Genomic DNA, 14,345 nt, shown 5'->3' with positions numbered 1-14,345 from the left:
TTAAAGTCTGAAGAGTTAATCTAACACCATGTGATCAACTTTGTGAAATAACCCCTACTCTGGAGACCATTTAAATCCCAAAAACCTTTTACACTTTGGGAGTTAAAATCATCTCCCAAAAATTTCCGGGTACTTCGGTTTCCTCCCACATCCCAAAAACATGCATGGTAGGTTAATTGAAGACTCCAAATTGCCCATAGGTGTGAATGTGAGTTTGAATTGTTGTTTGTTTATATGTGCCCTGCGAATGGCTGGCAACCAGTTCGGGGTGTACCCCGCCTCCAGCCCGATGAATGCTGGGATAGGCTCCCTTGTGAGGATAGCCGGCTCAGAGAATGGATGGATGGATTTTAACACTCCAAGTTTTGCTGTGCACCCTCATAAATCTTTGGCTTGAGTATGCTCCAAAGGTTCTCAACAAGGTTAAGCTCAGAGAAGGATAAGGGCCACATCATGAGTTTGTCTCCTTTTATGCATATTACAGCCAATGACGTAAAGATATTCCTTGCAGCATCTGATGTTGCATTGTCATGCATGAAGATGATTTTGTTACAGACAGTAGTTTTTATTTTTGTACAATGGAGGAAAGTGATCAGTCAGAAACTGCATACTTTGAAGATTACCTCTGCCCAAACCTTCCTATCCATAGCACCCAGGGATGACACCACACACGTTTTATCTTCTTGTTCTTTTTTTTAAACACAAAACATTGCCGCAATCAAAACTAGCACCTCTTCCTTTGTGATTTTGTTTTGTTGCTGCTATGGTAATGGTGATATCCGGTAGCAGACACATTTTCCAATCCCACCTCCCCCAACACCTTGATTAGACAAGATTAGCCCAATGATCGTAAAAGATGTCATACATGTCGTGTAGTATTACCAGTGTAAGCATTAATCTGATTCCTAACCCCTCAAATGGAGAGCGAGACAAGTCACGTTGATTGCACAAAGTCAGTTATCTTCTTCATTGCTGCTAGTGTCAAGATCCTATCGACCCACTTGATTGGTAACCATCATCTGCAATTGGCTTCAGTGTAGATGACAGTAGCTGCAGTAATTGCGTATGGCACTTGTTGGTTTCTAAAATAAAACCTTTATTTTTGACCATTTTGCGCTTGAATTCATCATTTATACATTGCAAAAGCAGTCATTTATCCACATGATGGAAACGTTTGAGCCAAGGTAGGTGCACCAAATAATTTGCACATTTCTTGTCATAAAGCGGGATTTTATTTTAAGGCCATATCTCCACTCCCTATTGCCATGGAAACCGAAAGTGTTCATACCTGAGAGAAGTTGAGGTTCTGCACATCGGCACCGTTGATCTTGACCACAACGTCCCCCGACTGCAAGGAAGGGCACTGCCTGCGGTCCCATACCCGCCTCACCACGGCCAGCTGACCTCCCGGCCCTCCCGCTGTTATGCTGAAACCCAGGCCGCCGCCTCCACAGCGCTCTAGGGCCACCGGCACCAGCTCGCCAGTGGTGAAGGACCCTGAACCCAGAGAGAGTGCCAGGCCTGTCTTTCCAAGTGGGGGCTGAGGGGGCACTTGGTGACTGGCTGGACACCCGTTGAAGCCGCAGGGTGGGATCTCCCGGGGCAGCGTGGGAGGCAGGCAGTTCTGCGGCATCGGGGGATGCTGGGCAGGGCCACCGGGGGGCGAAGACTCGCACAGTTTAGACGAGGACGCGATGGGGAAGGTCGACATAGACAGGTCGCTCTCTGACGACTTGGAATTCTGATGGTGGAGGAGGGAGGAGGAGGAGGAGAGGGTGGGGAGGGTGCTGCTGTTGTAGCCAATACCAAAAGACCTGTGCAGAAGGGAGAGGCAGGTTAACGGCGCTCTCAAGAGCAGTGGTCCCCAACTTCTTTTACACATTGGTTGCTCACCCTCCATTTTTTAGAGCCTGCTGTATATATGAGACAAGATCATCACTATTATCAGTATTAATACTTTTTGTGACATTTTTAGTTGGTGGTGTGCTGTGAGATATTCCTAATGTAAAAAGTGTGCCTTGGCTAAAGAAAGGTTGGGAAACACAGCTGGAGCTGGAAGAAAACGACCTCGAAGGCTAACAATGTTAACACTTCAGCTCACCTTCGAGTGCCCCCATCAGAGTCGCTGTGATGGGCTGATATCCTCTCGGAAGGAGGTGGGGGATGGGCCACAGGGGGTTCAGAGGAAGTGGGAGTTGGCGGGCCCGTCAACCCATTGGTCATTGGCTCGACTGAGTAAGAGGGAGAGGCTTGGCAAAGTCCTGGAATGACATCAAGACATTGAAGTAAAGTAACAACAAGAAGAAGAAGAACAAGAAGTGTGTGTAAGCTCTACTGACCTGACCCACTGCTGGTGGCGTCCTGCACATGGCTGTAGGTGAGCGGTCTGTACTGGTGGTTGGCTGGAGGAGTCTGCGGCTGATGGGAGGAGTTCAGTTACTCAGGCACAGATGGTAAGTTCGATAAAGGTGTAACACTGGGTGATAACGAGGTAGCAAGTCTCATAACTGTAGAACAACAAGTGTCATACCCAAGGTAACGAGTGGTGACAGCGATGTAAAAAGTAGCAAATACTGAGCCACCCTTGAAAACGAGACATTTGTCTCAATGGGTTTTTGTTTTCTGGTTAAATAAAGGTATTGATGTGATTGAAAGGTGTTGATACTTGATTTGAATTCCAATATTTTAAGTGAACCTCCATTGAACCTCAAAGAAATGTTTACGTAAGGGAAGTGTGACACCATTAAAGAGAAATGCAGATATAAAAAAGTCAGACATAAAAAAATAATAATAATTAAAAAAAGTCTTGAAAAGCACCTTACAATTAGTCATACTTGTGACACGATTAAGGAAGTAAGTTTAGACAGTGTTGGCCAAATATGGTCAGTTCTTTGACATGATTAGAGATCAGCCCATCCAAAATTCACCAATCAGAGAAAAGTGATGGTCCCAAATGTTTGTATTTATGATTGCAATCCAAAATGACGCCTCCAAGGATGGACCCCTCAGTAACGTGCTCTCTAGTACTGACCATGTTTTTGTCTTTTTGGAGACATTAGCCAACTTACTTACACGAGGCAAGACATGGAGGGGAATGAGTACCCTGCGGCCCTTTTTCTGCCAACTTTCACAAATCAACAAAGTATTTTCTTGGAGTTACTCACGAGTGACTGCACTCTATGGCGCATGGAGCAGGGGGAGAAGACAATGCCACAGAGGAAAGTGCAGGTTAAGCGCCGACAGCGCGGACTTCAAATGCCACTCGCAAATCTACGCTCTCTACCCAACAAAGTGGACGAGCTTCTTCTCCTCACAAAGACTAGTAAAGACTTTGCACGTTCTGCCGCCCTCTGCTTCAAGGAAACTTGGCTTTGTGAACGCATAACCAACGGCGCCGCATTGCTGCCCAGCTTCCAATTACACCGAGCGGACCACGACAGAGCTACCAGGGATAACAAAAAGTGGTAGAATATGCTTCTACATCAACAAAAAATGGTTGACTGATGTCACGGAGCTCAGCACACAGTGCAACCCGGACTTAGAGTTGCTGTTTTTGAACTGTGAGCCATTCTACTCGTCACGAGTTTAGTTCATTCATACTTGCAGGTGTTTACATTCCCTCTCAGGCTAACACAAACGCCGCACAGCAAATGCTGGCTCACCAGATAAACAAACTTGAAAAAAGGCACCCAGATTCACCCCTCATTGTTCTTGGGGACTTTAACAAAGCAAAACTCAACCACAAACTCCCTAAATACAAGCAGCACATTGACTGACACATTGACCACCGGGGAAAACAACATTCTAGACCACTGCTAAGGGACTCGTACCGTGCTAGTCCCCGTGCAGCTTTGGGCTCGTCTGATCACTGTTTAATTCAATTAATAACAACATACAGGCTCAAACTTAAATGTGCAAAGCCTGTAGTGAAAACAGTGAAGATGTGGACTAATGAAGCTAAGATGGAATCAAGACTGTTTAGAGTGCACAGATTGGAGTGTCTTTGAAACTTCAACTAGCAGCTCGGATGAATGACACTATCACATCCTACATCAGCTTCTGTGAAGACGTGTGTGTACCAACCAAGACATTTCGCACATTCAATAACAATAAGCTGTGGTTCACGAGCAAACTTCGACAACTCCGCCAGGCTAAAGCGGACGCCTATCAGAGTGGGGGCAGAGCCCTGCACAATCAGGGCAAAAACCCGGTGACAAACGATAACATCTCAAAGAGAAATTATCCATCCATCCATTTTCTGAGCTGCTTCTTCTCACTAGGGTCACGGGCGTGCTGGAGCCTATCGCAGCAATCATCGGGCAGGAGGCGGGGTACACCCTGAACGGGTTGCCAGCCAATCGCAGGGCACAAACAAACAACCATTCGCACTCACATTCACACCTACGGGTAATTTAGAGTTGTCAATTAACCTACCACGCATGTTTTTGGGATGTGGGAGGAAACCGGAGTGCCCGGAGAAAACCCACGCAGACACGGGAAGAACATGCAAACGCCACACATGCGGGGCCGGGGACTGAACCCCGGTCCTCAGAACTGTGAGGCAGACGCTCTAACCAGTCGTCCACCGTGCCGCCTAGAGAAATTAAGGAATTATTATATTTTAGAAAAGATGTGGAAACCAGTTTGCTGCTAACGACTCTATGTCAGTTTGGCTACAACGACTGACCAACTACAAGCGATCACGCCCAAGTGGAGAATAATAAAGGACTGGCTGATGACTTGAATACCTTCTACTGCAGATTTGAAAAGGACACTTTCACCACCCACACACCGACCCAGCCGCACCACCGACAACCACCATCACACCTCTTATTCCCCCTTCTGCATTGATCATTCACAAACAGGATGTGGAATGTGTCTTTAAACAACAAAAGATCAACAAAGTGGCAGGTCCGGAGAGTGAGTCCACCTCCTGCTTGAAAGTCTGCGGACCAGCTCGCCCCGATTTTCAGATATCTTCAATAGATCTTTGGAACTGTGTGAAGTCCCATTCTGCCTCAAACGCTCCACCATCCTCCCAGTCCTCAAGAAACCTGCAATTTCAGGACTGAATGACTACAGACCTGTCGCCCTGACATCTGTGGTCATGAGGTCCTTTGAGCGCCTCATGCTGGACTACCTCAAGAGTGTCACAGGACCCCTGCTGGACCCCCTGCAGTTTACCTATCTAGCAAACAGGTCTATGGATGATGTAGTCAACATGGGACTGCACTTCATCCTGGCCACAGGGACCTATGCGAGGATACTGTTTGTGGACTTCGGCTCTGTGTTCAACACTATCATCCCCAAACTACTCTCCTCCAAGCTTCTCCAGCTCAATGTCTCGCCTGCCATCTGCCAGTGGATTTGCAGCTTCATGACGGACAGGAAACAGCAGGTGAGGCTAGGGGACACCACCTAATCCACACGCACCATCAGCACCAGGGCCCCCCAAGGATGTGCCCTTTCTCTGCTGCTCTTCTCTCTCTCTACACAAACGACTGCACTTCAAGGCACCCGGCTGTCAAACTCCTGAAGTTTGCAGACGACACCATAGTCATCAGCCTCATCAAAGACGGTGACGAGTCTGCGTATCGACAGGAAGTGGCGCGGCTAGAGCTTTGGTACAGCCAACACAATCTGGAGCTGAACACGCTCAAGACTGCAGAAATGATTGTGGACTGCAGAAAACATCCTTCGCCACAGCTGCCCCTCACGTTGTCCAAACTGCGCTGTGTCAACCGTTGAGACCTTCAAGTTCCTGGGAATTAGTTTCTTAGGACGTGGAGTGGGAGACCAACATCAACTCCATCCTCAAAAAGGCCCAGCAGAGCATGTGCTTCCTACGGCTTCTAAGGAAGCACAGCCTGTCACAAGAGCTGTTGAGGCAGTTCTAGACAGCAGTCATTGAATCGGTTCTGTGTCCATCCATCACAGTCTGGTTTGGTGCTGCCACAAAGAAGGACAACATCTGAATGCAACAGACAGTCAAGTCTGCCGAAAAATGTGTGGTACCTGCTTTTTCCTGTTGAAGTTTGCTTTCTTTGTTGCACTAAAGGAACTTTAGCCTATTTTCACTTAAGCTCCAGAATTTAAATTAAGTTGTTGAACAGGGAGAATGGGACGGGACCCCATTTCATCTGGCCCAGCTTGGGGTACCTGCTAGACTGAACTCAGCACTTTTCCATACATCAACATAAAAAACAAGTGTGCGGTGTAGGAAATGGAGACAGTGATGTCAAAAGTAACACAAATGACACATTATAACGTAACAAGTAGGATGACCGTTACCAGGGGTGCATGAAAAAATCGATTTAATAAAGAATCTTGATTGTACGCCTTGGCAATTCTTAATCAATTCACAATCCTCAAAAATTTGTATTTAAAAAACAAACTCTCTCTCTCTCTCTCTTTGTCTCTATATATATATACGCACACATTGTATACTGTATATTGCCATAATCCCTCGCTGGGTGCTATGAGTTATGAGTTAGCCGCAGAGCTTGAGCAGTGGAGTCTCTTCGCTGCATGGAGCAGCAACAGGAGATTTGATCTGCTCCATCATCACTAAAAGCCAGTGTGGGCGTACTTTGGGTTCTACAGTGTCCCACGGAAAATGGAGCTTGACATGACTACGATTGTATGCAAGGAGAGCAAAATGTGAAAGAGGTACTTTGTAAACACAACAAACGCGTGGGCTCATCGAGCACATCACCCCAAGCAGCTAAAAGAAGTGGATCAGTGGAATTTACAGCAATGCAGCGAACTACCAGCTAATTCTGCCCAGGCTTTCAATATTGCCAATTCTATCACCTACTTCATCATAAAAAAAAAACAACTCCAACCATATTACATGGTCGAGAATGGATGGCTTAGGTTTATGACAAAGATGTTGGATCCAAGGTATGTTGTACAATCGTGCTCTTACTGTACTTTGGTGATAAAGTTGTGCCTCCACTTTACGATGAGATGAAGAAAAAAGTGAAAGCAAGTATGGCTAATACCCTACGAGTAGTACTTCCTTGTGACTTGGGGTAAGTGTCCCCCAGAGGATGCTTCAGCTGCCCATATCGCCCATATTAGAAATCATCCCTGGTGTTAACTATGTAACAGGTGGCCTTAATATGCGAATATACAGTATGTCGTGCCTAGGGAAGACTGCGTGACTGGACCTACAGTATGACTTGCTTAACCCATGTAATGACTGAACTCGCTTGAAATTTAGTTGGGACTCAACTTGCTTGATTTTTGGCAGTCTAACTTGAGACTTGCTTGAAACTATAAAGTTAAGACTTGAGACAAACTTATGACTTACTCCTGCTTCTGGTAACAAGTGTGACAACGATGTAACAAGTTGCGATAATGAGGTAACAAGTGTGATAACGAGGTGACAATTGTCAGCAGCGAGTGTACCGTGTCCAGTGTGTGTTTGGGACAGCCGTCTGGGTTGTAGAGCATCGGGTATCCTCGCCTCAGAACCACGTCCACGCTCTGACCCATTGGAACCGACTTGAGCATTTCCACCACCTCTTTGTGTGAGCGGCCTAGCACACAGGCGTCGTTGATGTACACTAGTATGTCAGCTGTGGAATGCAGAAAGATTTATTTGTACAAAATGTAACAAACAATTGTACAATATTCCCAACATGATATACACTAAAGTCCTTACATAAAGTTAGTCCAGAAATCAAAAAATTTCCCCCAAAAGCCAAATATCCATCACTTTTTTTTTTTAGTAGTGTAGGTGAAGTGTATGAATGTGAATTACATGTGTGTGTGAGTCCGTGTGTGTCTGTGCGTGCGTTCGTGTGCGTGTGTGGTTTAGCGGGTCATGAGAATTAAACGTAATCCTCCATGTACAAATCTCTCGCTTTAGAACATGGGTGTCAAACTCAAGGCCCGGGGGCCAGATGCGGCGCGTCACATCATTTTATGTGCCCCGCGAAGGCAAATCATGCTCGTCAACTTCCATGATTTTTGCTAAAATTTGTACGCAAATTCCAAATTGTCATAATAATAAACAATAATGTTAAGATATTGCATTTTTCGGTTACCAAACCATTCTTCTACAGTAACTTAAATCCTTGTCTTCTGATTTGAAAACTCATTATCCCTCAATTTTTTCGGTTACCAAACCATTCTTCTACAGTAACTATTATCCTTGTCTTCTGATTTGAAAACTCATTATCCCTCAATTTGTTGTGTAATGGTAATATGATTTGGTAATTAAACATTTATATGGTTTCACTGTTCTAACCGCCCTCTGAGGGAAATCATAGCTACAATGCGGCCTGAGACAAAAATGTATACTTGAGTATAATGAGTTTGACACCCCTGCTTTAGAACAAGTAACAGCTCTCAGTCACATAATAGTCAGGATGACTGACAGCTTCCGTGATGTGTCAGCCATGTAGGGTGTGTGTCCAGAGTGACAGAAGTACCTTGATGGAGGGTGGACGGGCCTCCAGGTGTGACGCTGTACACCTGCAGGAACTCCCGCGCTCGACTTCCTCCGACGATGTTAAAGCCGAAGCCTCGCGGCCCTTTGGAGAGACACGTGTGCACCGAAAAACCTTGCAGCTCACTTGGCTGATCTGTGAACTCTGGAACTGAGAGCATGCAAGTGCGCCATCAAGTGTGTTAACTGCATAACAAGTATGATGACATACAAGTGATGATAACTCTAGAAGTGTTATAACCAGGTAGCGAGTGGCTATAACGATACATGTGGCGAAGACGGGGCGACACGTGTCAATTGTCGCTACAAGTGTTTTAACTGAGTCACGAGAAGTTTTGGGGAGTAACTAATAACAAACCCCAATTTCAGTGAAGTTGGGACATTGTGTAAAATGTAAGAAAAAAACAGAATGCAATGATTCAACTGAATACACTGCAAAGACTAGATATTTAATATTCAAACTGTTGTAAATATTCTCTCATTTTCAATATGATGCCTGCAACATGTTCCAAAAAACTGCTACAGAGGCACAAAAGACTGGGAAAGTTGAGTAATACTTAAAAAAAAAAACACCTGGTTGGAACATTCCACAGGTAAACAGGTGAATTAGAAAGAGGTGAGTGTCATGAGTGGGTATCAAAGGAGCATCCACGAAAGGCTCAGTTGTTCTCAAGCAAGGATGTAATGAGGTTCACCACTTTGTGAACATCTGCATAAGCAAATAGTCTAACAGTTTATGAACAAGTATTCTAAACTTATAATTACAAGAAATTTAGGTATTTCATCATTTATGGTCCATATCATCATCAAAAGCTTCAGAGAATCAGGAAAAATCTCTGCATGTAAGCGGCAGGGCTGAAAACCAACACTGCAATAAACACCGGCATCATTGTGTAATGGATATTGCCACGTTGCCTCAGGACCACTTAAAAAACAACAACCTGTCATTTAACCGTTTTTCTACAAATCGAAGTTAAAACTCTACCATGCAAAATGAAAGCCATATATCATAAACACCCAGAAATTACGCCAGCTTCTCTGGGCCAGAGCTCTCCAAGACATTTTCTGCACGTCTTACAACAGCGTGGCTTCGAAGTAAAAGAGTGCGAGTAGTAGACTGGCCTGCCAGCAGTCCAGCTCTGTCTCCCATTGAAAACGTGTGGTGTATTATGAAACACAAAATACGACACCAGAGAACCCGGACTGTTGAGCAACTGAAGTTGTACATCAATCAATAATGGGAAAGAATTCTACCTACAAAGCTTCAGCAAATAGTGTCCTTAGTTTCCAAACTCTTATTGAGTGTTGTTAAAAGGAAAGGTGATGTAACAGTGGTAAGCATGGCCCTGTTCCAGAATTCTTGGAAAGTGTCGCAAGCATCAAGTTCAAAATGCGTGAATATTTGCAAAAAAACAAAGTTTATCAGTCTGAATATTACATATCTTGTATTTGAAGTGTATTCAAGTGAATATAGGTTGAAAAGGATTCAAAATCATTGTATTCTGTTTTTTTTTTTACATTTTACACAACGTCCCAACGTCATTGGAATTGTGGTTTGTACATGTGTAATTATACATCTCGTATAATAATACAAGATTTTGTAATTTAATTACAAAATCTATGTCATTGCAATCCATTACATTACTGGGATAACATGTGTAATTATAACACAGTTGCTTTTGGAAAGTTCCATGATTACGATTTTAGTTACATTTGAAAAACAGCCACGAAAAAGCTTCGATTTTTGTTCATATCACTTCCTCAGGGCATTACATGAACATTTTTGCTCACCAGCCACTCAGCATTTTCATGAGCCACAATTTTGTTGTTGGATAATTTTGTTTAATATGATTATTGGGCGGCACAGTGGGCGACTGGTTAGAGCGTCAGCCTCACAGTTCTGAGGACCTGGGTTCAATCCCCGGCCCCGCCTGTGTGGAGTTTGCATGTTCTCCCCGTGCCTGCGTGGGTTTTCTCCGGGCACTCCGGTTTCCTCCCACATCCCAAAAACATGCATTAATTGGGGACTCTAAATTGCCCGTAGGTGTGAATGTGAGTGCGAATGTTGTTTGTTTGTATGTATGTGCCCTGCGATTGGCTGGCAACCAGTTCAGGGTGTACCCCGCCTCCTGCCCGATGACAGCTGGGATAGGCTCCAGCACGCTCGCGACCCTAGTGAGGAGAACCGGCTCAGAAATGGATGATTATTGCTGGCGGAGGACTGTTTAGCACATCTGCCTCACAGTTCTGAGGACCAAGGTTCAAATCCCGGCCCCGCCTGTGTGGAGTTTGCATGTTCTCCACGTGCCTGCGTGGGTTTTCTCCGGGCACTCCGGTTTCCTCCCACATCCCAAAAACATGCATGGTAGGTTGATTGAAGACTCTAAATTGCTCTTAGGTGTGAATGTGTGCGCGAATGGTTGTTTGTTTATATGTGCCCTGCGATTGGCTGGCGACCAGTTTAGGTTGTGCCCCGCCTCTCGCCCGAAGATAGCTGGGATGGGCTCCAGCGCGCCCGCGACCCTTGTGAGGATAAAGCGGTACAGAAAATGGATGGATGGATGATTATAGCTGGCGGCACGGTGGACGGTTAGCAGATCTGCCTCACAGTTCTGATGACTGGGGTTCAAATCCCACCCTCGCATGTGTGGAGTTTGCATGTTCTCCCCGTGCCTGGGTGGGTTTTCTCCGGGCACTCCGGTTTCCTCCCACATCCCAAAAACATGCGTGGTAGGTTGATCGACAACTCTAAATTATCCGTAGGTGTGAATGTGAGTGCGAATGGTTGTTTGTTTGTATGTGCCCTGCGATTGGCTGGCAACCCCGTTCTCTCTACTACTCTACTCGTACTGTAAATTGCCCGGAGGTGTGATAGTTTCTGTATGCATTTCCTACTTGTTGTGCATAATTTTTGTACCCTAAGTTAAGTTGGTGCTCTCTTTAGTGAGGACTCTGTTTGTCTTTTAATGACACAAGCTTAATGGGAACTTAATAGAAAATGTCTATTCATAAAAGCTGTCAAAGTTCCTGGCAATAACGTGATGATAAAAGATATTCATCAAAGCCACTGATCATTGTGATTAACAATATCGGTGTGGGAGGGAGCGGGGACATATCAAAAACCGACACTGAAGCAAGGTGGAATCCAGGCGGAACAAGTGATAACAAGGTAACGACATAACAAACTGCTTAAACGAATGATGTGGTAACAAGTGGTAAGAAGGAGGTAACAACACCACCAACAGGAATCAGGTCTGTGCTGCTCCCTGCTGTTACAATAAAAGCCTGCCATATGTCACAGACTTACGTTCTGCTGAACAGGAAGTGGTCTCCTTGTTTTGAGCTCGAAGATCTTGTCTGGTCTTTGACATGTGACTGACAGACATGGTCATCAGAAATATTTGTATATTTGTTTTCTCAGTGCATGCTGGGATTGTGTTGTCACTCACTCGGCATAGAAGGTGTCGCCACCGTTGCCGAACGGCATCTCCCACGTGTCGGCCATGGGAGCTCTTCCTCTTCCTGCTCCTCTTCCTCCATTTTCCGTACCAGAGCCACTCCCTGCCGGAGACTCACCCCAGGATTGGTTGACGGGCAGCGTGGCGGGGGGGGCTCCAGTGGACCCTCCTGGAAGGCAGAAGGTGGATCTAATGTCTCTGTATTGCAACCTTCCTAACTCCTCGACGGTTCAATCGTGAACCGGAAGTTGCCTTCACGCTACCCATATGAGTGACAATCTCAACTGTCTTAAATGTGCATCGTGTTTCGAGGAGGCTCTACAGGGGAACTATAATCGAACCGATTAGAAGATTGTCGACTTTACACCGATCTGACAGGCCTGATCGGTATCAGCCGATATTTAGCATTTTATGCTGATCGGCTTGAATGTCATAATTCGCCGCTCCGATCAATGCCGTCATTGATCGGCTCCGCAAAAGACATTTACTACGCGTCGCCATCGTGCACAGTACATTTGATTCCAAAAGCTAGTTTATTTTTAGCCTTGTCGAAGATGAAAAGATGACGAGTGTCTTTTGACGGAGTACTGTAAATACCTGACGGCCAATAAAGTTATTAATAAAAAAAATAAGAAACGTCAGCGGTGTGGGACAGACAAGACGTCTGAGACAGACAGACACGTAATGCCTGGATCAAAGACAATTTTGCTCTTTCACGATTGCACTATGTAAGACTACTGCAATAAAATCTTGTATTCTGATACCACCGCATCCCGTTTTTTTACAATCATTGGGCTTTATCTTGTCAACTCAAATGCGACTGGATACACTCGTTACGGTGGAGACAACAACAAGAGTGGACCGTGCCGACTGTACTATAAGAACAAAATGGGGAAAAAGGTGTGTTGGTGGTCACCATTGCTCAGGACAGGAGAGGACGTTCGTTTAAGGCTTGCTTGAAGTATGTTCCCGTACTTTTAATACGATACGGGTCGCAAGCAGGCAACAAAACGTTATGTAGCCAAGCAAGCTAGTGCTAGCACTAATGGTTGTGCGTAAACATTCTGCCGGTCTGTCGAATCATGCTCTAAAGTTTCGGTGTGGGTGAAGTAATTTAATTACAATAAAGTAATTTAATTACAGTAAGTTAGCACCCATTATTTCTGTCATGTTGTAATGTTTGTTTGACCTGACTGATTAAAATACATGACCTGGCTAGAGCAGTGATTTGCAACCTTTATGAAGCCAAGGAACATATTTTACAATTGGAAAAATCTCACAGCACACCAACAAACAACAATTTCACAGACAGTGGATACATTAATTACTGTATGTACTTCGTGCCATCTAATAGAAGACCATTCATTTGTTCTGTCTGTCACTATGCCTCACTGGCATAAATACATGAACAAAGATACATTATTTATTGTAAATATAGTTTTTGAGCAACTAAGTACACAAGTATATACAGGTCATTTAAATAGACACATTGCTCCATCTTGTGATCGGATCGGTGATCAGTTATCGTTTTTTTAAACTCGCTGATCGGCCCCAAAAATCCTGATCGTGTAAAGCCTAGAAGATTGTGTAACTTCCACTAACAACACAGGCTAAACTTAGTCTCTTAGTCAAGCTGTATCACTTCAACAACAGCGCCTTTTCCACCACAGGAACCTTTACAGGAACTTCCCTATATACCGTGTGTTTCTACTAAGAAGAAAAAAAGAAAAAAAAACTACCAGGGTATACAACAGAAGTGGGACCAAGTCATTGCTTTGTAAGTCACAACTAAGTCTCAAGTTTTAACCCTCAAGTCCTGAGTCAAGTCCCAAGTTGAGAGAAGCAAGTCCCGAGTCAAGTCGCAAGTCCTAAACTTTGAGTTTCGAGTCATTTTAACAACAAAAGTAGTATTACCAATCCATCCATTTTCTATACCGCTTATTATATTTTAACTTAAATATTTATACATTTTATTAATATATTATATGCATATTTTTAATAAATATGTTTTCTATAGTTACTATATTTTAGCAGGGGGGGGGCTTAGTTTCAGCCCCTTCAAAACCGATTAATAGTACAGTACATTTTCAGTTATTCTATGAAAATGCTATGCTATGACTTTTTCTCACTTTATTTCTGAAGTTACATTAAACAGACATCTATTGTCAATTTATATTGCACTGTCTGTGTGTGTGTTTTGAAAAAAGAAAAACATTACTTTAGGTAGTGTCTGAAAGTGTGACCTCCTGGTCAATTCCTGTACTTGGACATACTGAACATGGGGGGTTACCTGGGGAAAAAAAAATATTTCCAATTAAGCTTTAGCACAGTGGAACACTTCCACCTGAGTGAGTCTTTGAGAATATCAACTTAATAGCTACATCATTGCGAAATTCCTGTAATCAAGTAAACATTGGCATGTTTGAACT

The 14,345-nt window shown here is 44.3% G+C and overlaps 1 protein-coding gene across 5 annotated transcripts in view; it reads right to left on the bottom strand.

The window, feature by feature from the left end:
* magixa (MAGI family member, X-linked a) overlaps positions 1–14,345 on the bottom strand; it is a 58,622-nt gene that overhangs the window by 32,259 nt on the left and 12,018 nt on the right. For 4 of the 5 annotated variants that reach the window (XM_061788901.1, XM_061788937.1, XM_061788929.1 and 1 more), the window contains exons 7-13: positions 11,908–12,085; positions 11,766–11,833; positions 8,442–8,609; positions 7,414–7,583; positions 2,340–2,418; positions 2,102–2,261; positions 1,289–1,814 (exon numbers count right to left, since the gene is read on the bottom strand). In XM_061788901.1, coding sequence (XP_061644885.1) covers positions 1,289–1,814; positions 2,102–2,261; positions 2,340–2,418; positions 7,414–7,583; positions 8,442–8,609; positions 11,766–11,833; positions 11,908–12,085 — 1,349 coding nt within the window. The remainder of the gene's footprint in view (positions 1–1,288; positions 1,815–2,101; positions 2,262–2,339; positions 2,419–7,413; positions 7,584–8,441; positions 8,610–11,765; positions 11,834–11,907; positions 12,086–14,345) is intronic. The other variant, XM_061788921.1, reaches the window with a different exon arrangement.

The sequence above is a fragment of the Phyllopteryx taeniolatus genome, chromosome 1 (genome assembly GCF_024500385.1).
Source record: "Phyllopteryx taeniolatus isolate TA_2022b chromosome 1, UOR_Ptae_1.2, whole genome shotgun sequence".
Classification (NCBI taxonomy): Eukaryota; Metazoa; Chordata; class Actinopteri; order Syngnathiformes; family Syngnathidae; genus Phyllopteryx; species Phyllopteryx taeniolatus.
Note: the sequence above shows the minus strand (reverse complement) of the source record. Positions and strands in the feature narration are given on the sequence as shown.